The 27,751-nt window shown below is 42.3% G+C and overlaps 2 protein-coding genes across 2 annotated transcripts; both read left to right on the top strand.

Annotated features, from left to right (window-relative positions):
- Positions 1 to 529: 529 nt before the first annotated feature.
- On the top strand, positions 530 to 11,826 carry LOC306700443 (solute carrier family 45 member 4-like; the record flags this gene model as incomplete). The annotated part of the gene is made up of 13 exons (XM_079165462.1): positions 530 to 538; positions 3,312 to 3,537; positions 5,512 to 5,700; positions 5,785 to 5,964; positions 6,072 to 6,754; positions 6,965 to 7,096; positions 7,190 to 7,438; positions 7,606 to 7,725; positions 8,126 to 8,225; positions 8,369 to 8,449; positions 8,594 to 8,724; positions 9,101 to 9,169; positions 9,463 to 11,826. The coding sequence occupies 13 exons, from the start codon at positions 530 to 532 to the stop codon at positions 9,760 to 9,762; spliced, it is 2,469 nt and encodes an 822-aa protein (XP_079021588.1). The 3' UTR covers positions 9,763 to 11,826.
- A 2,038-nt stretch (positions 11,827 to 13,864) lies between these two features.
- LOC306700175 (DENN domain-containing protein 3-like) lies at positions 13,865 to 27,615 on the top strand. Its single transcript, XM_079165112.1, has 28 exons — positions 13,865 to 13,993; positions 15,930 to 16,092; positions 16,483 to 16,672; positions 16,823 to 16,894; positions 17,013 to 17,128; positions 17,306 to 17,430; positions 17,531 to 17,642; positions 17,884 to 18,003; positions 18,112 to 18,210; positions 18,768 to 18,887; positions 19,359 to 19,474; positions 19,679 to 19,834; positions 19,928 to 20,024; positions 20,120 to 20,223; positions 20,531 to 20,718; positions 20,850 to 21,009; positions 21,184 to 21,379; positions 21,520 to 21,688; positions 22,571 to 22,830; positions 22,933 to 23,103; positions 23,449 to 23,578; positions 23,943 to 24,050; positions 24,736 to 24,875; positions 25,251 to 25,411; positions 25,540 to 25,676; positions 26,012 to 26,130; positions 26,407 to 26,544; positions 26,723 to 27,615. Exons 2-28 carry the CDS (start codon positions 16,009 to 16,011, stop codon positions 26,939 to 26,941), a joined length of 3,807 nt encoding a protein of 1,268 aa, XP_079021238.1. The 5' UTR covers positions 13,865 to 13,993; positions 15,930 to 16,008; the 3' UTR covers positions 26,942 to 27,615.
- The last annotated feature ends 136 nt before the right edge of the window (positions 27,616 to 27,751 follow it).

Here is a 27,751-nt window from a genome sequence, read left to right as displayed (position 1 = left end):
ATGAGTATCTGCAGACCTCTCCAAACTGATGAGGGGTCGTTGGCTTAAAACCTGTTTTCCAACTTTTCATTGTAGCTCCTCTTTGCTACCGTGATCTCCTTTGTGTGATTCTCGTCTGGTTGTACGGGATTATGTCCCCACTTTTGTAGGCCTCCTCTTTAGCCTGACGAAGCTGCCAGAGTTTTTCAGTAAACCAGGGTTTATTGTTGTTGTATGTGCAGAAGGTTTTTAGTCGGCACACACATGTCCTCACAAAAACTGATGTACGGTGTCACAGTGTCAGTGAGCTCATCCAGGTCTGTGGCAGCAGCCTCAAAAACAATCCAATCAGTGCAGACAAAGCAGGACTGTAGCTCCAGCTTTGCCTCGTTGGTCCGTCTCCTCACAGTCTTGACCACAGGGTTTGCAGATTTTAGTTGTAGGTCGGGAGAAGATGAACTAATGATGTCAGGTTCAAACATGTCAGTGCCATCAGAATGACAAGTCCTTGTGTAATTGTTTACAAAAAAGATAGTCAAAATGCTTAACGATGTTGTCTGTAAGTATTTTCGGTTTTGATGACAATGACTGAAAATGAACAAGGCTGCAGTTTTTCTGTATGGCTTATCAATATCAACGGTGAAAATTACTGTATGTGGGACATAATTCACATTTACGCCTTTACTGTTTGTAGCGTATAGGCTAATTTGTTGACAGGACTGTTTTACAGCACTGCATAGCAAAAATGTCCAAAATATAAAAGAAAAAAAACACCCCATGGGCAGAATTGTACATGCAGCACTGTTTGGGTAATTACAATGCAGTCTTTCTACACATCCCTCTTTATGAGTGAATGTTACGATTCATCTGAGAGCAATTAATTAATTTAGGACACATTTAAAAAAAAAAAAAAGTCTTCTAGAAATGTATAGAAAATATGATTGTCCGTTTTTTAAATATATACACATGACTATGCAATTATCTAATGCCTAGATGTTTGTGTGTGTGTGTGTGGGGGGGGGGGGGGGGGTCAGATGTGATCAACATGACACAAACAATTGGTGATGTATGAAACAGACAATTGTTCATAACAATTTGCACGTATGTGCCACATCATTTGCAATTATTTGGTCATAAGAATACGAAATCTCTGTTATGATGTGCACACGTGACTAGGTGATGTGGAGGTTAAACAAGTAGTTTTGACAATTTACATTGTGACCTGTGAAATGTACCAGAGCAGAAAACGTAATAAATGTAAAGTAAACCGCCGTCAACGCGAGTCTCCGCCCACCGTAGGTGAGTAGCTCGATGACGCAATACGCGTCGTCTAACGACCCCTCCTCGCTTTGTTACTGTGGAAACCAATGAGATTGATGAGTGTAGTGGACCAAGTGGTCACTCAGTTAGCCAGATTGCTACAAAAGCTAACCCAAAACAAAGAATTCTGATGTGACGTTATCGACAATTGACATAACGCGGAACTACTTTTTTACTTTACCTCAGCGGAGTGGAACCTGAGGTATGTTACATCTTTATATCTTTGATAGAACTGCTCGAATTCTTAAGTTGCTAACGTGCCTAACTAATGTATTAGCCCACCTAGCTCGCTGTGGTAGCCACAAGTCAAACAGTTAATGCAAAAGTTAACATTAATGTATCCGGAGTGGTGTCTCCGACTAGCGCCATGTGCACCATCCTCACGCGCTGAAAGATAAATGCAAATGCCGTTAGTTATTAATTACGTAGACTGTATAAAAGTCGGTAGGTGACTCAGGTAAGACACATCAGCGATACCGTTAGCAGAGCTGCCCCCGAGCTAAATATATATCCAAAAATATTCAACAACACAACCAGACACACACACACACACACACACGCACGCACGCACGCACGCACGCACACACACACACACACACACACACACACACACACACACACACACACACACACACACACACACACACACACACACACACACACACACACACACACACACCGTGCATTCCTGTGGAGAACATACAAGACGTGTGTAGACTGCTCACTACGCGCAGCGACACGTTACTCTAGCGCACAGTTAAACCACCACAACAGAACATCTACAGGAGTGTTTCGCATCTGTGGAAAGCGTTGTAACGATGCTTATTTTGTTTAAACGTTAACGTATACGTGACCCAACCTCTGTTTGGATAACCTGAAACAGACTGAAAGTTATTGAGTAAAAACGAGAGAGAAGTGGGGATTAACGTTATCCCCCAAAATCAGATTTACCAGATTGAATTGTTAACAAATTGGTGTCGTAACTTACCTTTGTTCATGCCTCTGATGAATCAACCTTCATGGTGATCTCAGATAGTTAAGGTGTGGCAAAATTGCGTAGTCCTTTGTTCCTTTATTCGGTTATATGAGGTCCATTCAGTCATTAAACTTCTCACAGGTAGAACGTTAGCTCTGTTAAGTTATATATTGACTCTTAATTGATGGCCAGTGTACTTCATTTTGGCAGGGCAGCATTTTTCTTAAATCAGGAGGATTTTTTGTTCCCCATCAGTGAAACAAAAAGAAAGTAATATAACAAATGTGCTGTATCTGTCAGTATCTGTATATTATGAACACCAAATTCAGAAAATAAGTTAAGACAGAGAATGTGAACACCAAGGCAATGCGACCCCTTGTAATGTGTTATAGGTTTAGCTTACTATCTAACCGGTGTCTTGTTTTCTGCAGGTTGCTGTGTCACTCAGTGGGTCTCTGCCAATAAGTTTCCACATGCCTTGCACCCGAGGTGCCAGGAAGTGCGCTTACATGCACACGCAGACTTCAGCCGAGCAACACTCTTAACCTTACACAATTCAAACACTGCATGCACTCAACCGACGACACACACTTGACCGAACACATTCACGGACCCATTCCAACCCTTCTCACGGCGTACCACACACAAAGTTACTGGATCCCGCTGCTCTTCCTGAAGTTAGAATATACAAGCAACAGCGAGGCACACAATCGCTCCTGAGCTGCACAACTGGTGACATACCACATACCACGTGATAAAATAACCACATCATTTTTGGACATAGTAATCTCATCAATGATGTTTCCTTCCTCCTCCATTATTTGCGATTATTTGAATCCACAATGTGCCGACCAGCAGAGATGCTCTCTGATTAATCTTGTCTTACACAGTGAGTGATCAAGACCCTGGACGTTACATATTGCATCAGCATATAATAACATAGAGCAGTTCTGCGTACATATATCGAAAATAGTAGCAATAAGTGTTTTTAAACTGATTATAAACCAACCATCAAACAAAATAAACCCATTAGCAGAGTGTAATGGGAGGAGAAGCAAAGAGGGAGGCTTATGGCCTTCCGGAGAGGAGGAAACCCAAGCAAGAACCCGAAGAGAGAGAGAGCGAGACGGAAGTAGAAGGAGATAGAAGGGGTATGCGGATCCCTCTGCATCGCTGGGTGATGCATGGGGCGGTGATGTTTGGACGGGAGTTCTGCTACGCCATGGAAACAGCCCTGGTGACGCCAGTGCTGCTGCAGATAGGTAAGGAGACGCAATACAGTCGCATACAGACCGAGATTGATACATCTGCGGCAGTGTTCACCTGGGTAGTGTGAGGAAATTGGCTGACCCACAGTGTCAACGCTGTGGAATTTGACTGCCCTGAGCCAGACTGGACCTATTGATTTCCCTGTCTTCACCACTGTGTCATGTAACCTGTCTGGCCAGCAGTAGCCAACCAGAGGCAATGTAGTTAGATGACAGGTTTGCCACCATTGCAGAAATGGAACAAAGGCATTCTCCACTGGCTAGGTATGACAAGAATGTCTAACACAGCACATTTTAGTCTCTCTGTTTTCCTCCCTAGTCACAATATTGTAAGAAACATTGTTTTAATTGTAAAGATTGTTTCTGAGAGCATGTTTTAGGTGTTCAGTTTAGCTTGGTTACTATACCAGTAATCTCTGTGAAAAAAATGCAGAGTCAGTTAAATTTGTAAAAATATATATATATAAAAAAATCTTCCCTGCTTTTACTGGAGCATTGCTGCATACCAGCTTATAACCTCCATCTGTCGATCCGTAGAATAATATGAAACCGCTGTGTGTATCACATCACTTGGCTGAGCATGTGCTTATTTCTGGTGCATTGACATTCACGCATGTATGAGACAAACTGAGACCCACTGATTTAAAAAAAAACAACAACAACTGCTTCTTAGTGCTACTAGAGGTCAGAAACTACACAGGGTACAAGTCAAGTCTTGTTGTGAGAGAGAGAGAGGAAGTGAGAGAGAGAGAGAGAATTGCAATAAGTCATCTGCTGTTTTGTTGACTTAAGGGAGAGGACAGACAGGAGCAGAGCAAGGCAGCATGGGTAACATGTTGTTCCTGTGAGAACCAGTGAGCTCACACAGCTCGCTCTTTATAAGGGGTGGAAAATCAGGATTTTGTCATCGAGCAGAGACAGTTGTTTTTTTATTATAACTGAGGACTGACAGCATTGCATCTCATACATGTCACATATATTTGGGCCATAAGTCAGTAAAACAATATCAAACTACATTGATACTGTAATAGCTACAGTATGGGAATGAGTTCTGTCTCATGACGGTCAACGGGAGGTTATGCATATTGCTGTTGGTGGTGTTGTAACAGGCTACCATTGTCTGCACTGGTCCTGCCACCCTAAAAAGGAAGCTGCTTAAGAGCACTAGCGGTTCTTCAGCTATGCAAGCACAGCTCTCATGTGCTGTGCTTCTATAAACAATGGAATGTGGGGAAAACTTCACCTTTTTTTGTGGAGAAAACATGAGAGTAGGATGGCTTATTGAGGCGTTTAAGTTTTAAGTTGGCAGGACAAACCAGAGCCTCATGAATGAGTAATTCATTAAGTACATTGGAGTTTGTTATATATCAGTTCTTCAGTCAGTAGTTAGGTAGTCAGAGTTAAAGACAGGATTTCAAATGATAACACAAGTAAGTCAAATTAAACTCAATGAAAACGTTTTACAGATCTCAACACCATACACTATAGCATAAGTTTAACAATCAGTGTAAAATACCATAGATCTGGCCTTATCGGAAAGATGAACACAAAAGGCAAACTATACTATATTAGATGCAGGAAAGCATGTTTTGTGCTGAATATTATCTGAACAAAAACACTATTAATTAAGTGTTTCACTTTTTTTTGCATGTGACATGTTTTCTCATTTACATTCCTGTCATACGTCTTTTATTTCATTCATTGTTGAAGAAATACTGGCAACAGTTCAAGGGAATAATGTTGTGAAACCACACACCATTTAGCAAAATACAGTGTGTTGCTGTAATAATTTAGCTTATTTATCAACCATTTGGTCAAATTTAATAGGCACATGTGAGGAAAAGCAAGGTTTCCTATCAAGTCTTTCCCAAAAATAGAATTTAAAAATCTTGTGTCACCTCGTCCGACAATAGGATACTTTGACTGTTTTCTAAGTCTTGAATCATTTTGTTTGTGTGCACTTTCCAGGTCTTCCTGAGCAATATTACAGTCTAACTTGGTTCCTCAGTCCTATCCTGGGTCTCATCCTTACACCCGTGATCGGCTCAGCCAGCGACCGATGTACTCTGCGATGGGGCCGGAGAAGACCATTCATTCTGGCCCTGTGTGTGGGTGTGCTGCTGGGAGTGGCGCTGTTCTTAAATGGATCATTGATAGGTGAGTAGAAGGTTCCAAAGGAGATCAACACTGTACTGCTACTGTGTAAACCCCATCTGTATATATTGTGTGGTGTTCCGTTAGGCCTTTCCGTCGGTGATAGTCCCGGCAGCCAGCCAATTGGCATCGTCCTTACTGTGCTCGGTGTGGTGGTGCTGGACTTCAGTGCCGATGCCTCTGAGGGACCAATCAGAGCTTACCTTCTCGATGTTGCCGACACTGACGAGCAAGACATGGCCTTGAATATTCACGCCTTCTCTGCTGGTAAGACTACACGGATGTACGGACACACAGTCCACATAGACATTGTACACCTTTTTTCACAGAGTGTTTTCTGACTTGTGCATCTGTGTCTATACCTGTCTCCCCAGGGCTCGGCGGAGCAGTGGGCTACATGCTGGGCGGCCTCGACTGGACCGGCACAGCTCTGGGCCAAGCGTTTAAATCACAGGAGCAGGTCCTCTTCTTGTTCGCGGGCATCATCTTCATCATCTCAGTCATACTGCACATGCTCAGTATCCCCGAGCGACCTTTCGCACCTTCCAACCAGCTTAAAGATGCGGCGAGCGGGGGGTCTAGCAGCCAGTTGTTCTTCAGGCCCGTTGGCCACACGACACCTTTACTCGACGTGATTGCAGAGGAGGATGCTTCAGATCGAGCCCCGTGCAGAGAGGACAACGAATCGGATCCGGAGGAAGGAGAGATGGACTTCCTCGCTGTGGAGCGCGTGCGGAGTAAAAGCGATTCAGTCTTAGCCATGCCAGATGCTACAATCGAGTTGGATTCTGACCTCGACCCAGAGTCGCAACTTTTCCTGCCACAGTTGCACCACTTCCTACCAGAGACACAGGCAGAGCGAGACGATGTTTTCAAGCCATCAAACCACAGTGTTGGGTCCTCGTCTCCTTCTGGAGTACCACCGGCCCATTCTGATGAGCTGGTGGTTTTAGAGCCTACAAACCCAGGCTGGCCTGAGCGTAAGGGTCCGACAAACGGCGCCCCTTCTCTCCTTCAGTTCAGTTCTGGTTCAAAGGACTCGCATCTGAAAACCCGGGTGAAATCAGCTGTTATGATGGCAAGTGTTATTTGTGTTAAATTACCTTGCCAAAACAGAAACAAATGTTGTCAAGGCAGTGTTACAAGTATTGAGATTTTGTTCCTTATTCTTCAAAAGGCTTTACTGTGTTTCAGATATTTTGTCCCATGTGTTTGAGTTTCCCTTTGTGCCTTTAAAATGTACGTCTGTGCCTCTCTCGTGTCCCAGCAGGTCAATGGTGTCAATGCTGCCTTGTCATCTTCTGACCACTGCAATGCGATGAAAGGCCACACCTCCACAAGCCGCCCCCCCAACACCCCACTTTCACCACGACCACACCCACACACCTTCTACAGACAGGTGTGATTGGATGTTCCATGTTTTAAATTACTTTTTGTAATAGACATTTTGCAAATGTGAAAAAGTTGATGTTTGTCTCCCCCCGTCTTTTAGCCCTCCTTCACTTTCTCCTACTACGGAAGAGTGGGATCGCAGCGCTATCGACTGCGAAAAATAGCACCATGGAGCCCTCGGCCAATCACCACCTCCCAAAGTCTGAATGACCTCAGTGAACTCCATTGCCGTGCAGGCAGGCGAGAGCTGCAGCTTTCAGATAGCAGTCTGTCATCTGAGGGCTCCAGCAGTGAGGGCGGAGCAGACGAGGGTACAACTGTTCGACTGCTCTGGTTGTCCATGTTGAAGGTAAATTGCAAATGTCTTTAATGTTGATGTATTTTCTTTCTCTTATTTTACTACTCACATTTACAACATTTAAAGGTCTGTTGTCGCAGACATAATAAACTAAACTCATTTATTTTTCGTGTTCACTTGCTAGTCTTGATTCCTTGTGTCCTTTCTGACCTCGGTAGATGCCAAGGCAGCTGTGGAGATTGTGTGTGTGTCACCTCCTCACATGGTTCTCCATTATAGCTGAAGCTGTGTTTTACACTGATTTCATGGGGCAAGTCATCTACCACGGAGACCCCACGGTAAACACAAACGCACACTCACACCTTCATGCACTTGTGTGTCTTATTGTTTGAAAACAGTTAATTTGATGTACCACGGAGACCACACAGTAAGGAACACAGATGTATAAACCCAGCACAATTAATCAACATTTTACCAAAATTGTGTCAAAATACCATTTTCAATAAAATATAGTCATGCTACAGAGATTTAGTGGCCTACATATATTCCACAAATTTAAGAAAACACCATTGTTTTGGATAATCGGAATTAGATATATTTTGCAAAGTGTTCCTCACTTCCCAGCATGCTTCACAGACGTGTATGCCAAATACAAACACTACAATGTCAGTCACCCAGTCTGTTTGTCAAGTCAAGTGCACTATAACATTGCTGAAATTCCTCCACTTTTTTTGTCAGGCACCAGCCAATTCCACGGAGCTACTCAACTATCACAGAGGAGTACAGATGGGCTGCTGGGGACTGGTGGTCTATGCTGCTACCGCTGCTGTCTGCTCCGGTAAAACACAAACGCTGTTCCGTTTCATTACATTTGAATTTAAATCCCCTAACTGCTGAGTTTACAGAGCCAACAAGTGGTCAGTGATACAAGTAAACGCTGCCTCCAATAATTCAAATGTCTCTTTCCATCGCTCCACTCAGCAATCCTTCAGAAGTACCTGGATAATTTTGATCTGAGCATTAAGATTGTCTACATTGTTGGAACTCTGGGATTCTCAATAGGTCAGTTGCCACAATAACATAAACAATAATAAAGTGAAGTACAGCGGATTTGGGAGCAGTTGCACACGGTCTTAATGGGTATGCAGAATAAAGTGAAATGTAATTAAAATGCATTTAAAACCGCTTTCATCTCTCTAACCTTAGGAACCGCAGTCATGGCAATCTTCCCTAATGTTTATGTGACCATGGTGATGATCAGTAGCATGGGCATCATCTCCATGAGTATCTCCTACTGTCCCTATGCATTACTCGGCCAGTACCATGAAATCAAAGAGGTATGTACTCAAACAGTCAGTGCACATGCAAGAAAAGCATCCATGTTTTATAGTTTGTGTGATTATAGTATAACGTCATAAAGCCTTGGAACTAGAGGCTTTGCAATTAACAAAACCCTCAAATGTGTCAACATTTAAACTAGTTCAGTCAGTCACTTAGTGTGTGTACACTAATATTGTATTTGTTCTGCATCTCATCACTTGAGGTGTTTTCTGATGAAGCACAACTTGTGTTGGCGTTGTAAGCTTTCTCAGCATAATAATAGTTTTTAAACTTCACCTAAAGGCCTTAAACACTCCGTAATGAAAACCGACACACTGAGACTCTGTGCCACGTGTGATTGATGTGTCTCTTCTCTACTGTTCCTCTCCTCAGTACATTCACCACAGTCCAGCAAACACTAGAAGAGGCTTCGGTATTGATTGCGCTATCTTGTCCTGCCAGGTGAGCATTCACACTTTCCCACCCATCAGCTCTAAGCTTAAACTGACCACCAGCGGCTTCCAACCAAGTGAGAGTTTGCTTTTGAAACGAGCACATTGTTATTCTTGTTGCACCGATCCAGAGACACAGCGGTTTAGGGTGCGAGCTAAAGTAACATGATGTACTTTTCCAAATGCGTGTAATATTCAGGTGCTTTCTACTCTAGGGGTGGTGATAAGAGTCTATGGAAAGCACGAGTGTCATTACAGTGTGCGCTATTATATTCAATCACTCTAATCCTGTTTAATTTCCAGGTCTATATCAGCCAGATTCTGGTTGCGTCGGCCCTTGGAGCTGTGGTCGACGCAGTTGGCAGTGTGCGTGTCATTCCTGCAGTGGCCTCTGGAGGCTCCTTCCTTGGCTTCCTTACGGCCTGTTTCCTCGTCATTTATCCTGATCTGGAGCCCAGCAGTTCAGAGCAGGACCTGGACCTGGTGGGTAAACCTGGAGATTCAGACCCAAATGGAGGAAGGACCAGTGACCAGAGGTTGGCTCTGCTGAACCTCACAAATGGAGATATTTTGAAGAAGGAAGAGAATCACTCTGTTGCCTGAGCATGTAACGAGTTGTTTAGCTTTCTTCTCACTACGCACACACCACAACATATGTGGGTTATACCAAATGGCTGTGCCTTTCTGAAGGAGGAAAGGTGGCACAACGTTCTAGATGAATCTCTTCTTCTTCTTCTTCTTCTTATTGCTACCTCAACTCTAAAACAAATAACCGTTTAGATGGCTCGATGGAGAGAGGAAAGCCATTGAAACACAAAGAGCCACATGATCGTGACTTGGTGAGACTGTTCAAACTAACTTAGCTCAGACTACTGATACAAATGTAAGCCTTTATTGCGAAAACACAAATTGGAAGCACACAGAGCACTTTGTCTCACTCCTGAACAGCATTGCCACACTGATGCTGCAGAATGACGTAATGTGTGACATTCAAGCTGCTCCATAGTTACTTGATGGCTAATTGTAGTGCTGTAAAAGTGTTAAATGTTGACTAAATAAAATTGTTAATATTTGTTCCAGTCTCTGCATACTTGATATTGTCGCAGTTAGAAGTGCCCTTTTTATCAAGTTTATTTTTCTTGCCTGTACAGAAACGCCTGTTCTGAAGAGGCCATAGTCTCCTTTCATGCCATTAAACACAAGAACATTTTTTTTTTTATCATAATGCAGTTAAGAAATTCAGCCAGAAGCTGTGAAAATGCATGTTTGGAACTGTGGTTGAGTCCCCGGATGGATCTGTCATCCATGTTGCTGTTATTCAAACTGCCAAACAATGGCAATGCAAAATCTGTGCCAATGAAGACAGATTTTGCAAATCCTGTGAATTTACACTGTAAATGCTGGTGTTGACATGTTCGCTCAAGTTTGACCTTAAGTGGTGTTAACCTTCAACACGATTTGTATTGGAGGGTGGGGTTTGTTTTGCTTTCTACTGAAAAAAAAGTTTTTAAAATATACATTCCAAGTACAGTGGAAATGGGGAACATTTGTCATATGCAGTCAATCAAAAAATATAGAAAGGCTCTGTCATTAGTTTAGTGTCCCACGCTGATCATTTGACAGTCGTAAAACTGTCTCGCTGAACAGAAAGGACCCAATGAGAAGATAAATAGCTCTCATACTGCCAGGCTTCACTTTACATAGACTAACAAACCAGAGTAAGCAGAGCACATTGAGCAAGATAATGTTTAGCATAGTCGCTACACTTTAACATATCAGCAGAGTGTACAGTGTAATAAGCTACAGACCTATGCACAGTTTAATTAAACCGCACAGTCTCTCCTCTTTGAGGGTACATCTTCAGTCGCATCACTCTTGAATATATGGGAGTGAGTGTAAATGCACAGAGCAGCCTTAAGCTAACTAATAGGAGTACTGCTTCTTTAATTGGGGAGGTTTAATGTCATATGGTGTGAAACTGTTCCAGAAACCTGTAATGCTGCATACTGAATGCTAGAGAGAACCACTTCTATGCAAGGCCAACAACTGATCTATGCAAAGTATAATGACCAAATGAATCGTAAAGAGAAACACTGGACCTTCTCAGTTCACGTTCCTCTTTAAATGATTGTCCAACTCAGAGGTTACAATGGGGAAAGTCTTGTGAAAACATTGCACAGATTTTGTAGAAGAAGGGGTTTACTTTCAGGACTTTGTCGAGTGACTTCTTTACTTTGTTCACGATCAATCCCAACAGTATTCGTTGGGACCTTGTTTCTTGCTAGCTATGCCGTGACACAGTGGTGTCTTCTATGGTGTGATTGTCACTAAGGACTTCAGGATGTCAAGCCTGATTTACAATGACTACAACGGGAACATCCTAATTCTATGGGTATTTGCATCAGATATGAAGGGAAAATGTTAAGAATATGAATACTAAATAATATAATGAATCACTAATTTCCCTGTAAATAATAAAGCAGAGATTCTGCAAGTGTGTTTAGTGCATTTGTAGTAACAAACTACTGCACTGAACCAGGATATTGGAATCTTGGAGCAGGCCCCTGGTTTATTGAAATTGTTTTGATTTTATAAAAATGTTTAGACTTTTATGATGATTTTCTATTTTTGGTGTTTTAAGTGATTTTTGGTTATTTTTCCTGCTACACAGAGTCTTGTACAATGAGACAAAGGGTATTTTTGTACCAATTATTTGAAAAAATAAAGTGAATGCACCTTTACTTGTCTGTTTTTAATGACAATCCCTCACACATGCGATTGTCTTCATTAGCCCCTTTCTTTACATTATTTTACAATAAGTAATCACATATTTAGTTCACGAGATAGTCAACCAAATGTGCTTAGATGTGCTTACAGTCCAGGAAAAATACAATATCCCAATAACAATAACAATATAGCAGTTTAAAACGGCTTCTAATCCAAAAAAAAGTTCCCCTTAATGTACAATGTTCACAATTTTGAGCACACAGGTGTCTCTTTAAGGTTTAAATCAAATCAGATCAGTAAGTTTGTTTTTATCAAGTGACAAAATGTTAAGGTGACAGTCAATAGGTAATAAATGCTCCAAGAACTGTAGTTCAGAGGTATTAGATGCGTATGAGTTTCAATGTAGGGCTCACAGCAGCCCATAGTTCTAATTTAAATAATTTGACTTAATGTTTTACCCAATACAGTTTGTAATGGGTTCTGATGGGGCCACACAATATTCATACAAGAAAATGTGAGGACGCAATCCAGACATATAGGTTACCATTGATCTATTTCTTTGAACCGTACTCGCCCAACCAATAAACTGAGAGCAGAGAGGTGAGACACTGTGATTGACGACATTCAGCCCTGGGCTGGACTACTCATGTTACGCGGGGGGGGGCTCAGATCAATGCCATCTACAATCACAACAACTAATGATAGTCCGGGCTTTCAACCACACATTGTATTCCATGAAGGCCTAAATGTCTCCATTTGTTTCAGAGTGGATAAGTGTCTCTCTGGTCATTGGTGTTGTGATGATGATTTGAACAAAGTATCACGGTTTCAGACAGTGTGTTGCCTTTGTGTTGCCTTTGCCCAGTTCACTGTGCTGGTGGAGGGAGCTCAACTCTGTGTTCAGCTTCGCCTTATTTGTTCCTGGTCATAGTTTAACAGCACATTCCAGTTCGGCCTCTGGAGATTATTTCACAAAGAGTTGCCACAATCAAATGGTCGCTCTTAGTGAACCTCCACCTGCCAAGTCGCAGGCCCTACATTCTCCTTGAAGGTGTCCATATGTTTGCACTATGAGCTTTATAGGTTCAGAGCCTCTAGGGATGTAATTTGTGCATTTATTACCATATAGCGCAGTACTATGAGCATTTATGACTTACAGGACACATCCACAAGGGTGCATTTACCAGCTGTTGAGCAACCTCATTCTTGTGAACAATGTAACTTTACCTTCAATCCAAAAGTTATTTTTTAATAATGACCGAGGTATCCTTAAAATAGGGTTGAAGCATGCTGAGCAAATGGTTCCTAAGCCTGGAGGGTCCGTGTACGTTTTGAAAGTCTGTTTTACCGTTTAGTAGAAAAACAAAAATACAGAAATACCATGTTTTTTTCGTTCAACATCAGCTCCTCTTTTACTAGCTAGCAAGCCGTGTAGGTTCTTGCACCATTAAGAACCAATGGGATTCATCAAGGGCCCTCAAACTTCACGTAGAACCATGCAGCCTGTGCGTTAAACACGCGCATGCGTATAATGGTTTGTTAGTCCAGCACACTGCAAGTGAGCCAGCTCTGCAGTGCCCCACCGAGCAGAAATCTTAGTCAAATTGAAACACAATACAAAGCAATGTTTGCATTAAGAATATTATGCAAATCATGATGAACAAATTTGAGTTTTATATTAACTTAAACTAGAGACATTATAATGTCCTACAAAGCCTAAAACTTCTTCTGTACAACACCGCCATCTGGTGGCGTCGTGCAAACACGCCGTCAGATTCTGACTTTATTTACAAATTATAATCAAATATATAAGTATATAAGCAGTCAACAATATACTGGAGGCTATTAGCTATTTTATTATTCTATAAATTATCGGCTTTTATACTGCATTGTGCTTTTTCAAATCATCAATGCGCATGTTTGTACTTCCACACTGAGAAACAGGAAGCAGAGAGTGACAGGCGGTTAATATGGGAAACCGGTCTGATCTCGTGCTATTTAGTCGTGCAGGAGTTTGCTGTGCATGTGGAACGAGTGTAAAGCTCCGGACCGCTGTCGTGAATGTGAAGGGGGATGAATGAGGAGCCGCTCTGCAGCTTGTGAGGAGGTTAGTGACCTGAAAGAGAAGTCTGATATTTAATGAGAGTTTATTGAATGACTTCAGTATCTCGTTGACACCTGTGCTGCTTGTGACGCAGTATCACGAGCCACAGGCGTAATAAAACCGTAGTAGCTCAAAATGTGTTTTGTAAGACTTTGCTGAATTCTAAAATCGTTGCTAAACTTTTATCCTGCAAAATGTGACTACAAAATGATATTGTGTGAAATAATACAAATTTACATTACAAACAGTGACTTTGGATCATAACAGTGTGACAGTAAAGACATACTCGAGCCTAAAGGGTTATTAAATGAGCTTACAGCAGGATCATTAAATGATTTTCTTGTTTTGTTGTGTACCTCTCTTTTTTTAAACCATGCCCTAACTGTTGGCACTCTTTAATCAAATTGTACTCTCACTGCAAGCTTGACCACCTCAGGGCCTTTAAGATAGAGATGTTAGACTGTTGTGTGTTTGTGTCACATCAGCAGATGTAACACTATTATTGTCTCGTTATGGTTTGATGTGGAATGTGCCCTGTTTGTCAAGGATCATATTATTGTTCTGTACATTATGGTCATCTCACATCCGTGGACCAATAGTCGAGTGACAGCAGCAGGTCATGTGGCTTCGCTCTTTTAATTGGTGATTAGCTCAGTAATGCTTGACATTCTTTGATTAGTTGTCGTTTAATTTCAAACAAGTGCCACATTGTTGCAATGGTTATTGCAATGATCAAACATTGTTAAGGAATCTTTAACAGTAAAATAAGGATAAAAACAAATATTTAGGCATACTGTATTTCCTATGGAGATAACTTATTTTGTGCAGCTCAGCATTTTTCTTACTATTGTTTTTGGCACCTCACTACCTCCTCTATCAAAGAATGCGTGGTTGACTTGATAAAGTCTATATATACTAGTTATAAGTCATTTTCTCTGCATTGTTGTGTGCATGTTTCCATCCTGCTCTGCACACATGAGTCTAATTTTCCAAGAAAGTTCCAAAACCAGGAAACGGGGAAAATGTGATTTAAAATAATTTGCTTCTCAATGTGGTGACTCAGTTGTAAAAAGCACCATAGAAGGAAAAAGAACAGCAAAGATGGGATGTAGGATAATGTGTCCGTACTTTATCACATTATGTGGATGTGCAGATACAAATACTAATTGCATGATGAATGACATCGTGTCTCATGTATTTCCCCCACATAGTTTAGATCGGTTTAACAATTTAGTTGTTTTCCTGAGTCGTCATGTGGATTCCTAGGAACTTCATGGGCGCCACTGGTGACATGACAAGCTGATAATCTGCTGGCAACAATATTTATTCCAAAGACATCAACATCACAGTGTATTAAATTCACAAATGTAGACATTGTACTACGTAAAATACATTTTACGTAGTACAATACAGTATTTCTCTGGATTGTGGGTTGATCTATGGATAAACCTTTCTCTAAATACACTTTGCTGCAGAGTTTTTCCAGTAAATTTGATTTAAATTGTGGAAATATATGAATTGCTCTTTTTAATCAATTGTTTATTTCTGTTTGTAGTGCATCGCAGAATTCTGCAGTAGCTCCTGAATTTCAGCGAAGCAATGTGGAAAATAAGATGATTGCACCATGTAATCTCTGATGTAATACAATTAAATTAAACTCTGATTCTGGTTCTTGTAGCGGTAATAATTGCAGAGGAGCTGTTTCTCTGAATAATCCTGTGGGTGTAAAAACATGTCTGACTGGTTGCTAAGAAGATAATGAGTTGGAACTAGCACTCATGTGACTTTATTTAGCCCATAGATGTTTTTTTTCTCATGCAGAAAGATGAAGATGAGAAGAAGCCTTATTAACACACAAACCATTATCTGTATCTTCACGTGTATCTTTCTTTTACTCCTCTGTCTGACTGGCCTCTCTGCTCTTCTCTGTTTCTGTCAGTGGTTGTGATCCAGCAGGTCTGAGTTGGCACCTTGGCCCCGTTCTGCTGGTCCAGCTGGGTCCTGGGCTGGTGTCAGTGATGGCGGACCATCTGCCTCCTGTTCTGCTGGAAGCGTGTGTGGTGCTCGGAGCATCCAGCGACAAACTCAGTGAGGTCTACCAGGTACTTGCCTCCAATCGCACTCCGACACACATGTGACTGTAAACTGAAAAATGTTCATTGTTTGAATGTTTTTGTATCGGGAGGTTTATTTTAGTTTTGCTAGTATTCATGATTTTTAAAGGAGTATGGTGAATACTGGTAAACCCCATGTTTTATTACCTTTTTATTTTGTATTAACCATGCGAGTCCCTTTGAGATTACGTTTTTTTTTTCAAGAAACCTAGCCAAGAAAGCCGTATTAATGCTAAGGTGTCAGGATCAGTTAATCAGCATGGTAAAAATAAACCACATGAATGTACGTACAATATGTAAAATGTCAATTAATATAACATGTATCAAAGCTAATTATGATAAGAATAGTGTATCCTTCCCTTCCTATCTCGCTCTCAGGCGTTTAACAATAATGGATCTACAGAGCACCTCCTGTTGGAGCCGGAGGTACTGCACGTCCTGGCGCCTCCCTTTGTTAGCAGACCACCCGCTGAGAGTGAAGCAGCGAGGTCACATGGGAAGGGGCGGCGCTCTTTTCTCCGGAAGAAAAGGGAACACCCTCCTCCAGCTGCAGCAACTTCCATCCAAGGTCTGGTGTTTGTTTGCTACTTCTATCCCCACACAGCCACACAACAGGCCTTAGTGGGTTTTCCAATAGAAAACGTCTGTGGAGCCCCAGGTTTGTGATTTGTCCCTGGTCTCTTAGATATTTCTGTAATTTTGTTTCATATTATTTCAGCAGACGGAAGTGAAGATGTCGGTGTTCCTAAAGACATCGACCTCATGGCTTTACCTCAGCTCTGCTTCCCAGGTATTTGATACACACACATTTGGGTCAACAATTACAATATTTGATTTCTAACTTGCATGATGTTCAGCCATACAGAAGTGAAAAATGGATATCTTTATATCTTCTGTTTTGTTTCCAGGTGGGCTTCAAGTAACCAATGAAGAGAAAGATGAACAATTCCACTTCCTGGTCTTCACTGATGTCTTTGGCAACAAGACGCATGGAGTAGTAATGCAATGTTACCGACCGATACTGGTACTCAGTACTACATGTTATACTTCACACAGCTTTGTTTTACTGCTACAGCCAGATCTCTAACCTCTCAAAGATACAGAAACATAACCATTTAGCTTGTGTCAACAACAGCATGCCCACATTGAAAAGGTGCATACAACTTAAATGTAAGGAATTCTCTTTCCTGTGTTTTTACAGGAAGGGACGTCTGTCTTCAAGAATGGAGCTGGATCCTTCAAGTTTTCTAAACTTTTCTCTGCCTACGGTTTCTGCGTCATATCCAAGTATCCTTACTTCACTGCAATCAAAGACTGTCTGTCATGGTGGGAAACAGTGTACGAAAGCAAATTAAATTGTTTTAGCTTCACCAAATGAAACAAAGTGTGATCTTCCTGTCTGTTTCTGTTTGTTCTTCTTCGTCAGTCTGTTAATCCAGCTAAGAAGTTGTCGTTTATCTGACATGGAGGAGAGAGTGAAGGAGTTTGCAGCCAAACTGGCACTGGTGCCTATTCCACCACCTGGACAACTACATTTGGTGTGTGTGTGTGTGTGTGTGTGTGTGTGTGCTATGAGGTTACTGTGGTCCTAACATTTTTAGCATTCATAATATCATGAGCCAGGAGTTATCAGGTTCATATTGCTGTTATGACAGAGTACTATCGGTGCAGTAGTGGCGAGTGTGTACATAACATTAATTTTCAGTACATCCCGTGACTGTGATGCAGCCAGACAGACCATAGAATACAACAAACTATAACGCTGTGTTTTCTTTGCAGAAGTTTACCTTGTGTCCTCTGACCATTGTATTGCCATCCAGAGAAGACAAAGACCATCCAGCTATAGATTTAGACCTCCATCTGCCGTTCTTCTGCTTCAGGCCACAGCAGCTACTACAGGTACTACACACACACCTGTTGAGTTGATGTGAGTGAACCAGGAGGACGCTTATATTAACTCTTGTCTATTTCTCCGTCTGTCTGTTTTTCTGTTCCCCGTCTCTGTAGGTGCTGTCTTGTCTCCTGCAGGAGCAGCGGGTGGTGCTGTTTTCTGCCGATTGGGCCAGACTCACGCTGGTGGCGGAGAGCTTCTTGCTTTTTCTGCAGGTCCGTTGAAAATCGGTGTCTGCATTTCTGCAAAGGCCACACGGTGCTGTAGGCAACAATCAGAGCATTGATGCAGCATCAAACATCTATTATCAAAGATATAGAGGAGTAGAGTCTACCTGAGTGAGCGGACAATGAAGTCGCTCTGCCTAGGATTTTCATTGAATTAAATTAAAAACTCGATCATATAAATACGATAAAATCATTCAAGTGAATAGTACGGCTGCTGTTGGAAGCCTCAATAGAATAGATACTTCCTGTTGATAATCAGGTAAATAAAAGCCCTTTTTGCATGAATGTATCTTTGGATGCTAAAACTGAATCCCAATTGTGAAAAAGTTAAAGCACAATACATTTGATGTTATAATAGTAATGTAATGACATTTTAAGCCATTACATTAAGTTTGAAATACTTTGTTCTCTTAACATATTGTGCATGTTGCAGTGCAACATTGAAAGGTGTTGAATCCTTCACGATCCTTCACCAAGCCATCTGTCATTTCATGTTTTGATCTATTCATTTGTCCATCCGGGCCTCTCTGATGATTGATGTCCAGCCTCTGTCGTGGCAGCAGCCATATGTTCCTGTCCTGGCCAGAGGCATGCTGGACTTTCTCATGGCCCCTACTGCCTTCCTCATGGGCTGCCATCTCAGCCATTTTGAAGAGGTTGCTACTGTGAGTACACAAGCCTCCAAAACATGACAATCTTTGCCATCAAAGTTTTTAGAAAAAGCAGGGGGAGGGTGAAGGGGGTAATTGGAATGCTGTGGGGTGGATGTAAATTGTGTACAAATGTGTGGTGCAAAATATCTCTTATTCAGAATTATGACAAAAAGAGTAGGTGAGCGTGACAGGACAGTCAAGCCTTCTGATTCAGACCTGGTTGGATTTTTAGAGGCCTCAAAGCAACTTATTTTTCAAAATAAAAGTAAAATGAAGAAGATTTTAGTTACGGTTCTAAGTGAATACTTTGAGTTACATTTGACTCTTATTTCTTGTTGGTCATGTTCAACATTTTACTGGACCACAGAAATAACTTTTTTGTTTAAATATTGTCGTATATTTGTTTACATTAGAAGCTTATCCGTTAATGCACAACCACATTGTGGAAGAGATTCATTTTATTCTTGATCTTCCCCCATCCAGGAAACAGATGATCTGGTCCTAATCAACATTGATAATGGAAGTGTCTCCACTTCTTGTTCTGAGACTCTCGACCTACCAGAGATTCCCCCGGCCGCTGCAGACTGCTTCGCACAGAGGTGCTCACAGTAATGCCAAGAATGATGCAACTACTGCTAATTTCTACAAGTACTAGAAAAATGACTCTACAGAAATACAAACAAACCAATTTGGATTTAGTCTTGGACTGTTGATGTGCAGCTTTACTGATCCTTTTCTCAAACCTCGCAGGAGATATAAATATGTTTCGATTGGTTTATACAGTATGAGTGTGTTTTTTGCAGGTGTCAAACACTGCAGATTCATTTTGACCTGTATCAGTGCCACCATGCAAGCTGCACTGACATCAGTGAGCAGCGGGCACAAAGAAGAGCGTGGCAACACAACCTCAACCTCGACATCCAGAGGATCACGCTGGAACTGATCGTCAACATATTCAGGTTCTGTGTGTGTTCTTTCTGCACGGAGATCATTAACTAAATATACATTTAGTTAATGTCTACGTGTGTGTGTGTGTGTGTGTGTAATAACAGGGATGTTAGCAGTCACCTCAACTACGAACATCGAGTGTTTAACAGCGAAGAGTTCCTGAAAACCAGAGAGCCATCTGAACAGCTGTTTTACAAACAGGTAAATACTCACTGGGTAAAACAAGAAATCTTTTTCTATTACTTTAACTTGAACGGCGAGGTGCTCACCTTCAAATTGACATGGCTGTGTTGCAGGTGTTGGAAACACACATCTTCCATTTCTTCCTCAAAGACCGTCTCAACAGGAAAATGGACAACTTTGCTCGAATGGAACTCAGCACTCGTTCTGAGATGCAGAGGTAAGTTATTAAACCTAATCTAAAAATAGCCTCAAACAACATTACTATGCTGGAAATACGTGGCGATCCAGTTGCTGAGGCCACACAAATGCATACCTGACCACATTGAACTGAGTTCACTGGGCCAGTCAAACCGTTTCTATGTTTCTGGAGTCTTCAGCTGAGGCGAGGTACCAAATAACCGCTGCAAACCTCTTTCTTCTCTAACAATATGGCTATATTATTTTTTCTGGCATACTGTCTTCATCTCCTTTTTGTGCTGGAAAAGCGCCCTTGAAATGCATTGCATCTATCATGTGTCGTCTAGGATGAAGGCTATGGTTGAGGTCCCGCGCAGACCCACCATGCAGGAGATTCAAGCCCGGAAAAAGGGCTCTGCTACAGGGAGCAACATGAGTAAGAGACTGGGGATGAGCCTCCCTAACCTCGGAGACGATCAAACCATCAGCTTCCAAAGAAACTCAACGCTGCCCAGGATCGTTATGTCTGACCCCGGTGAGACTTCAACAGAGGCACAGACATTCAAGATATAGACAGACATAAAAAGGAAAGGATCAAACGTTTCTCTGTTCGCCTCCTCCTCACATTTCCTCTCTCCCTGCGCTCCCTACCTCTTTGTGTCCTAGCGGCGAGAACTCCTCTTAAACCGCCACAAGTGTTTAAGCTCCCAGACTTCCCAGCCTCTCTGTCATTCCACTCTGTCCAAAATTATTACAGTGAGCTGATCCAGCTGCTTGGCAAAGCCATCTTCTCAGTCCAAAAGGAGAACTCTACGCTGCTGGCCAGGTATTCTGCTTTTATTCTTTTTGAGGCTCCTGTTGTCGTTGTCATTCCTGTCACCTTCATTTTCATTTGTACAATCGAGTGTTTTACCACTTCACACGGTTGGTCATCAGTCGCTGATCTTCTTTGTTACCCCAAAGACTCGAGGATTGATTCCAATAATTTGTGTCTCTGCAGATTCTACTACTTGCGTGGCTTCATTAACACATTGTGTTGGCGGCGGCTGGACGCTCTGGGTGATTTCCAGAACCTCTACAAGACCGACACCGCCATCTTCCCCACACAGCTGGTCACATGGCTCGTGGACTCACTGCACCGGGACGAGAGACAGCAAGCTGACAAGCGACCCGAACTCAAGAGACTTATCCTCAAGGTCGGTCAGTTTACACAGCCATTCTTCCCATCTCGTAGAAGTGGTGGCTGGAGGGCAAACTCAACAATATGTGTTCTGTAAGCGGGTGATAAAGTAGCGGCGATGGACGTGATCTTGTCTTTTTTATTCTCATCTGTTAGGTGAAGACGGAGAATGAGAAGCTGTCGGTGCAGCCCGATGACCATGTCAAGAAGTTTGAGCTTCCCCGCAAGCATCTGCATCAGGAAGAGTTTGTGCGTTGCGTTCAGGAGTGCGGCATTGTTAAGGACGTAGCAACCATACATCGTTTATTTGATGCTCTCACTAATGGTAAGTGGGGACAGGCAGGATGGTGTGTATGTGTGTGTGTGTGTGTGGTTTAGAGATCTCTTTTGGTATTAGATATTTTTATGAATTTAATAGATGCTTGCAATTTCCAAGCTGTATTTTGCAACCAGCAGTGAGTCAAGGCAAAGTACTAAAAATGATCTCCCATCACTGGTGCTGATTCAAATCCATGCTGAATGATTGGTAAATCTTGAAGACATTGTGTTTCTTGTGCATTTTTCCGTATCCTTTGACGGTGGACACAGAAGTGACTGTCGCAGTAATTCTTTTCTATGCAAGCATTACATGAAATCATTTTGAATCGATTACATCACTTGTTGCCGACATGGTGTAATCAGGCAGCCATTAGATGATCTGTTGCACTCATTTCATTCTCTGTAAGCGTGAAATACAGTCACGAAACAGCGAGAATTATCACTCGACCTCAGCGCTATAAGTGCCATTGTCTCGGTTTTACGATTCACAGCTGGTACTGTTTTCGCTCATTACTCTCACAAGCACTTGTTTCAGTGAAAAAGCTCTAAAATCATGAGGTATAAGATAAGGCACTTTATTTTTCTCTGGAGGGAAATGAAGTATTACAAATTTCGAGTGAGAAAGTCTAATTAGTAGGTCAAAGGAAAATAGACTTGCTGTGAAGTCTCCGTTTAGAGCAACACAAAACATGAGAGAAAGAAAAGGGTGATGTCAAATAACGAGAGTCCAATGAGCCCCTTCAAAGACTTTGAAGCCGCTCTCTTTGGTTTAGTTTTCCTCAATATGGTTTTTGTTTTTGTTTTGACTTTTATCTTGCGTGAAAGGCAATCATGCACTGCTCGATGGAATAAAAGAACAGACAAAAGTCTCTCTCTCTCTCTCTCTCAGGCCAGCCAAAGCAGGTTGACCCTGAACTCTTCAGAGTCTTCTACACCTTCTGGAAGGAGACGGAAGCCGAGGCACAAGACTTCAACTTGCCCTCTGAGGTCATAGACCATCTTGACAATAGCGAGTGTGTCTACAAGTTGTCGTCGTGTGTCAAGACCTCCCTTGGCGTCGGTAAAATTGCCATGACTCAGAAACGTCTCATCTTGCTTACTGTTGGACGGCAGGGCTTCCTGGAAATCACAAAGTTCAGAGACATACAGGTCAAGTGTTGTTAACTTTCTCTGAAATCATGTTATCTTTGGATTCTTAATTCATAACCCTGCACTCCTATTTCAATAAATGACTTCCCCGTCTTTGTGCAGGAGGTGAAGATTGCCTCAGCTTCCTTTCTACTTGTTCGTATTCCTTCCCTTCATATCAAGACCTCTGGTAGGGTTGAGGTGTTTGAGGCCAATCTGAAGACGGAGACCGAACTCTGGAACCTTGTGGTGAAAGAGATGTGGGCCGGACGCAAGATGGCCGACCAGCACAAGGTACAACAACGACTGATGGCCCACCACTGGAATAATGAACTCCCCATTTTCAAACATTCCATAATCATCGGCCCACCGTGAAGATTCCCAGGTCAAATGTGAACTCTGACCTGTGACTTGAATTTGACCTCCCCATTGCTTCCAGTGGGCTTGGCTGCTGCTGACCTATACATGGGCTGACAATCGATGCAAATTGAAATAAAACCTAATATGACCACTACAGCAGTAATTTTTGACTAAATAAGTCAATTTTCAACGTGTCTATTTTTCCTACCACCCTCGTGTTAATGACAGTGTACTATACTAACATTTCTTTCACATATGGTTTATTTTCCGTCTCTTTAGGACCCTCAGTACATGACTGAGGCTCTGACCAACGTCCTGTTAATGGATGCTGTCATGGGCTGCCTGCAGACACAGAGGTCCATCGTTGCTGCCTCAAAGCTGGCTTACTTTGATAAGATCATACATGAAGGTCTGGGCTCACTCTTGTGCTGCTTCTAAATAGCATCATTTTGCTTATATACATTTTGATTCAACGTCTGAGTTGCCCATCCTTCATAGAATGTATTGTATTAATCGTTTGGTCTCTAAAATCAAAGAAAATAGTGCAGAAAATTACAACGTCTGTAAGACAATCATAATACAAAGAAATGCGTCAAATCCTCAATCAAAATGTTCTGTAGAGCAACTAATTGATTATTCAACTGCTCCTTTTTGCTCTAATTCATTGTTTCTCTCTCTCTCCCCCTCTCCCTCCCTCGCCCCGTGCCTCTCTTTATACCCTTTTCCATTCACCTCCTGTGTCATATTGACACATTCTTCTTTCCTCTGACCAGTGCCCATGCTGGTGCCTAAAACCACCTCAGAGACTCTAAAACACAAGATCAACCCATCACTGGACCTGGCTGAACCTCAGACTGTGCATGTGCTGCTATACACACCAGGTACTATGTGGAGCAATTTATAAAGTGGGATTCAAATCTGTACATTTTTTTTTTTTATGCTCTACTTCCACACAATGTGTCTCCACATTACTGTCTCCTCGTTGTTATTGAATGACTCAGTGTTCACACGCTGAACCGCTGCATGAGCAGAGAGATTCTCATGTTCTTTGTAAATGTTTATATGGCAGCAGATGCTTGAGTCAAACCCGATCCACATAACCTGATTAGTCTTGCTGTGCTGTGTATTAGCAGGCGGGACAATAGCTGTTCGTGTAAACAAACGATAGACTGTGACAGAAAACAAGAGCCGCTGGAGGCTACTGGCGTGGTTTGAAGACAAAACTGAGTTCAACTAAATACAGCAGATTAACAAAATGTACAGAAATAATAGCCATAGCTGACGTATGATGTGACGTAGTGTGTATTGATTCGGTATTTATATCAAAATCCCTAAATCAAAACTATTTGGTATCCTTTCTATGTATTTATTGCAATTGCCACTGAAGACACTTATGAATACTGTGGCCCACTTTGTGAAAAACAGAAAAGAACAGGGTGGGGGGGGGGGTGCTCATTGTCATGGTTGTGGTGTCCCTGCACACTAAACCACCCTGCATGCTGTCAGCTCTCACAATTCACTGGTCCACTGCTCTCTCACCCGCTGTCTCTTTCTGGCTTCCTCCAGGTCAGCTGACGAGCGATGGCTCAAAGAGTGACATGAACCCAAAGCTGTGGGTGGCTCTCAGTGGGGGCAAAGTGGTTGTATTCGACGCAGCTAGCTGGTCCATGCGGCAGGACTGCGTCCAGGTCGGAGCGTCGCAGCTGGTGAGAGCAGACATGCTGTGCTCGCTAGGAGTAACATTTATTTCAAGAGGAACTCCGCCAACTTTACTCATCAAAGTCTGTTTAAAGTTCTTGGGTCGTACAACTGCGTATGTGAAAGAAGTTGTAGAAAGCCTTTTGTGGCTCCAGAGGGAGCTGCACAAAGTCTGCCTCACGTTGGTTGGAGCTGAAGTATGAAAGTGAAAAAGAAATCTGGTGATCTGGATATATGAGAGTCAAAGGTCAAGGACCCAATTGAATGCACACTGCATGCAACAGTACATACTTTGTATGGGCAGCTGCAGCGTGTACTTAAAGTAGAAATAAAACGTATGCGATTTGGAACGTGGTAACCGTGTCACATCTTCTTCTATGTAGAACTGCATGCTGGGATTGGTCCAGGACCAAGTGTGGATTGGCTCTCAGGACTCAGTCATCTACATCATTGACACTCACAGCATGTCCTGCAACAAACAGCTGACTGAGCACAGACATGAAGTGACCGGACTCACTGTGGACCCCAGAGATCCACACAGCAGGTAGAGACGTGATTATCTCTAGTTAAGATGTCAATGTTATCAAGTTAAACATTCATACAAAGTTTTTACGAAGGTGAGTAAATGTGTAAGTATGAAAGTGAAAGCTTCACCCAAACTGCCTTTCCCAGTCAGCAGACATACTCCTGCAGTTGTGATGGGACGATTCTGCAGTGGGACACAGCCAGTCTCAAAGTGAAGCGACCGCTCCACCTCAGCTGTGACCGTCTCTCCTCCATACAGATCTACGATGGAACACTGTGGTGCTGTAAGTGCACACATTGCCCTTCCCTTTCTGCTCCTTAAACAGCTGTTGTTGCGAATTTATTTCACACACATAACAAACTCCTGTAGCATTTATTGCTCGCCACTGAAAGCGTCTTTGCTGCTCACTGGCTGAATGTACCCGATTCTGTTTTCTTCTTTGCTAACGCAGTTATCCTCATTTTATAGTGTAAACTAAATGGCCACTATAAGACCTGCCTCCCTCTCTAAACATGCCTGCACTCGAACGATAGCGTCTACACATTACTTTCAAAATGCACCTTACCGGCAGAAAAGACCAAGACAATAGCTTGTTGAAAAGTGTCTGTGTATGTGCAGGTTGTGGTGACTGCATTGTGGAACTGAAAAAGAGTGGGACTCCACAAAGAAGAATAGCACTTCCTGATGACGTACGGAGCATCCCCACTAGCTTCAGCAGCTTCATCATCATCCCAGAGGTGATATTTTGTAATCCTCAGCTAATATGTTCAACAATTAAGCAAGTTAGCAGCCATGTAGGGATGTATTCATTCAGTTTGCTGCTCAGTCAGCAGTTCAAGTATGTCAGTCAATTAGGAAATTAAACAATTATGCAACCCTGCATAAGAAAGTTAATTGAAGAAGAAAAAATGCAGGTACTATTCAGTTGAAATATTATTTTTTTCTGATACTTGAAAATGTAGAAACATTTGGCTGCATCAAAACCTTTTGGCTTTTTGTACTGTTTGTTGCAGCGAGGTCAGTTGTGGACGGGCTGTGCAGACTCAGGGGAGTTGTGTCTCTGGCACACTAACGACCACAGACATCCATACAAGAGAATCTCCCTGCCAGACAGTTCAGGAGTCACCTGTATGATTCGAGTCAAGGACCAGGTGAGCTGCGATATGTCATTTTTTTTAAGCGGTTATGAATTTTTTGGTAACACCATTTTTTTTCCTGTGTTGTGGATTTCCCTCTTTTCACATTTCCTTCTTTCTTTCACCCCCCCCCCCCTCTTCAACTATCACTTAAACCCTGCCACCTTTCCCCGATGCCCTCTCCCACCCTCAGATCTGGGTGGGCTGTCGTGGCCGGAGCGGTACCGGAGGTCAGTGTGACGGTCAGCTGAGAAGTCAGGTGTTGGTGATGGACGCAGAGAGCCACACTGTGGCGAAGGAGCTGCAGGCCCATTCAGACAGCATCCAGACACTTTGCTCTGCTGAGGATCGATACGTCCTGAGTGGCTCTGCACGCCGAGACGGCAAGATCGCCATCTGGAAAGTCGAGTAGAGATTTAGAAAGCAAAAGTGAAGAAAGAGGAGAGAAGAAGTAGCATAAGGGTACTTGTGAGTACATACACAAGACGTGATACATGTTTGCCCTTTGGGTATTTGACTGTGACAACAAGATCATCCTCGTTCAGAAGAGACACGGTAGAGACGAGAGGACAAAATGTTGAAAATTGAAAAGAGGTGCAGAGGAAAAGGTTCTTTTCTCTCACTTGGTTGAGTATCTTTTGTGGCCATACTTTAATGGTAATTCAGTTTTTCTGCTGGTGGTTCAAGACACAAAATGGTAAACGCAGCTCATGATATTTTGAGACTTTTATGGAAGAGAGAGCTCTTAAACAAAATATATGATGTACTGTATGTGAAGGAGATTCGGTTTCTGTTACGGGTCCTGGACGATGAAGACATACACACGAGATGTGAAAAAAGGTCAAGTCTGTGCCTTAAGTATGTTGTTTCAAAAACTTGATTTTGTCTGGATGTCAACAACAGTAAGATTTTTAAATGATACAATGATTGACATTCATGTTTCTTTATTAAGCATTGGGAATAAATTCCATTTTCAGGTATCATCATGTGCTGTTGTTTAGTGTGTGTGAGGCTATGCAGCTCTCGGTTGCTTACGTTGTGTCACCTCCAGACAGATGCAGCCTCCTCGTTCAAAGTGTATTTTAGAAAGCGGTGAAACCGGCTACTTGCTGAATGATCGTGACATGTTTCCATTTATAGATTATGAATTAAAAAATGTTCTGACGCCGACTTTAACTTGAGTAAAGATACAACTTCAAAGAAAACACACACAAATCAATAC

This window comes from Pholis gunnellus, assembly GCF_910591455.1.
Source record: "Pholis gunnellus genome assembly, chromosome: 8".
NCBI classification, from domain to species: Eukaryota; Metazoa; Chordata; class Actinopteri; order Perciformes; family Pholidae; genus Pholis; species Pholis gunnellus.
The sequence above is the reverse complement of the archived record's forward strand: the minus strand, read 5'-3'. Positions and strand labels throughout refer to the sequence as shown.

Bases quoted from the DNA above. Each gene is read 5' to 3' on its own strand.
- LOC306700175 (XM_079165112.1), top strand. From the start codon at position 16,009: ATGGCGGACCATCTGCCTCCTGTTCTGCTGGAAGCGTGTGTGGTGCTC. The intron at 20,025-20,119 runs GTAAATACTCAC...GCTGTGTTGCAG, and splicing joins AACAGCTGTTTTACAAACAG to GTGTTGGAAACACACATCTT. The intron at 24,876-25,250 runs GTGAGAGCAGAC...TCTTCTATGTAG, and splicing joins AGGTCGGAGCGTCGCAGCTG to AACTGCATGCTGGGATTGGT.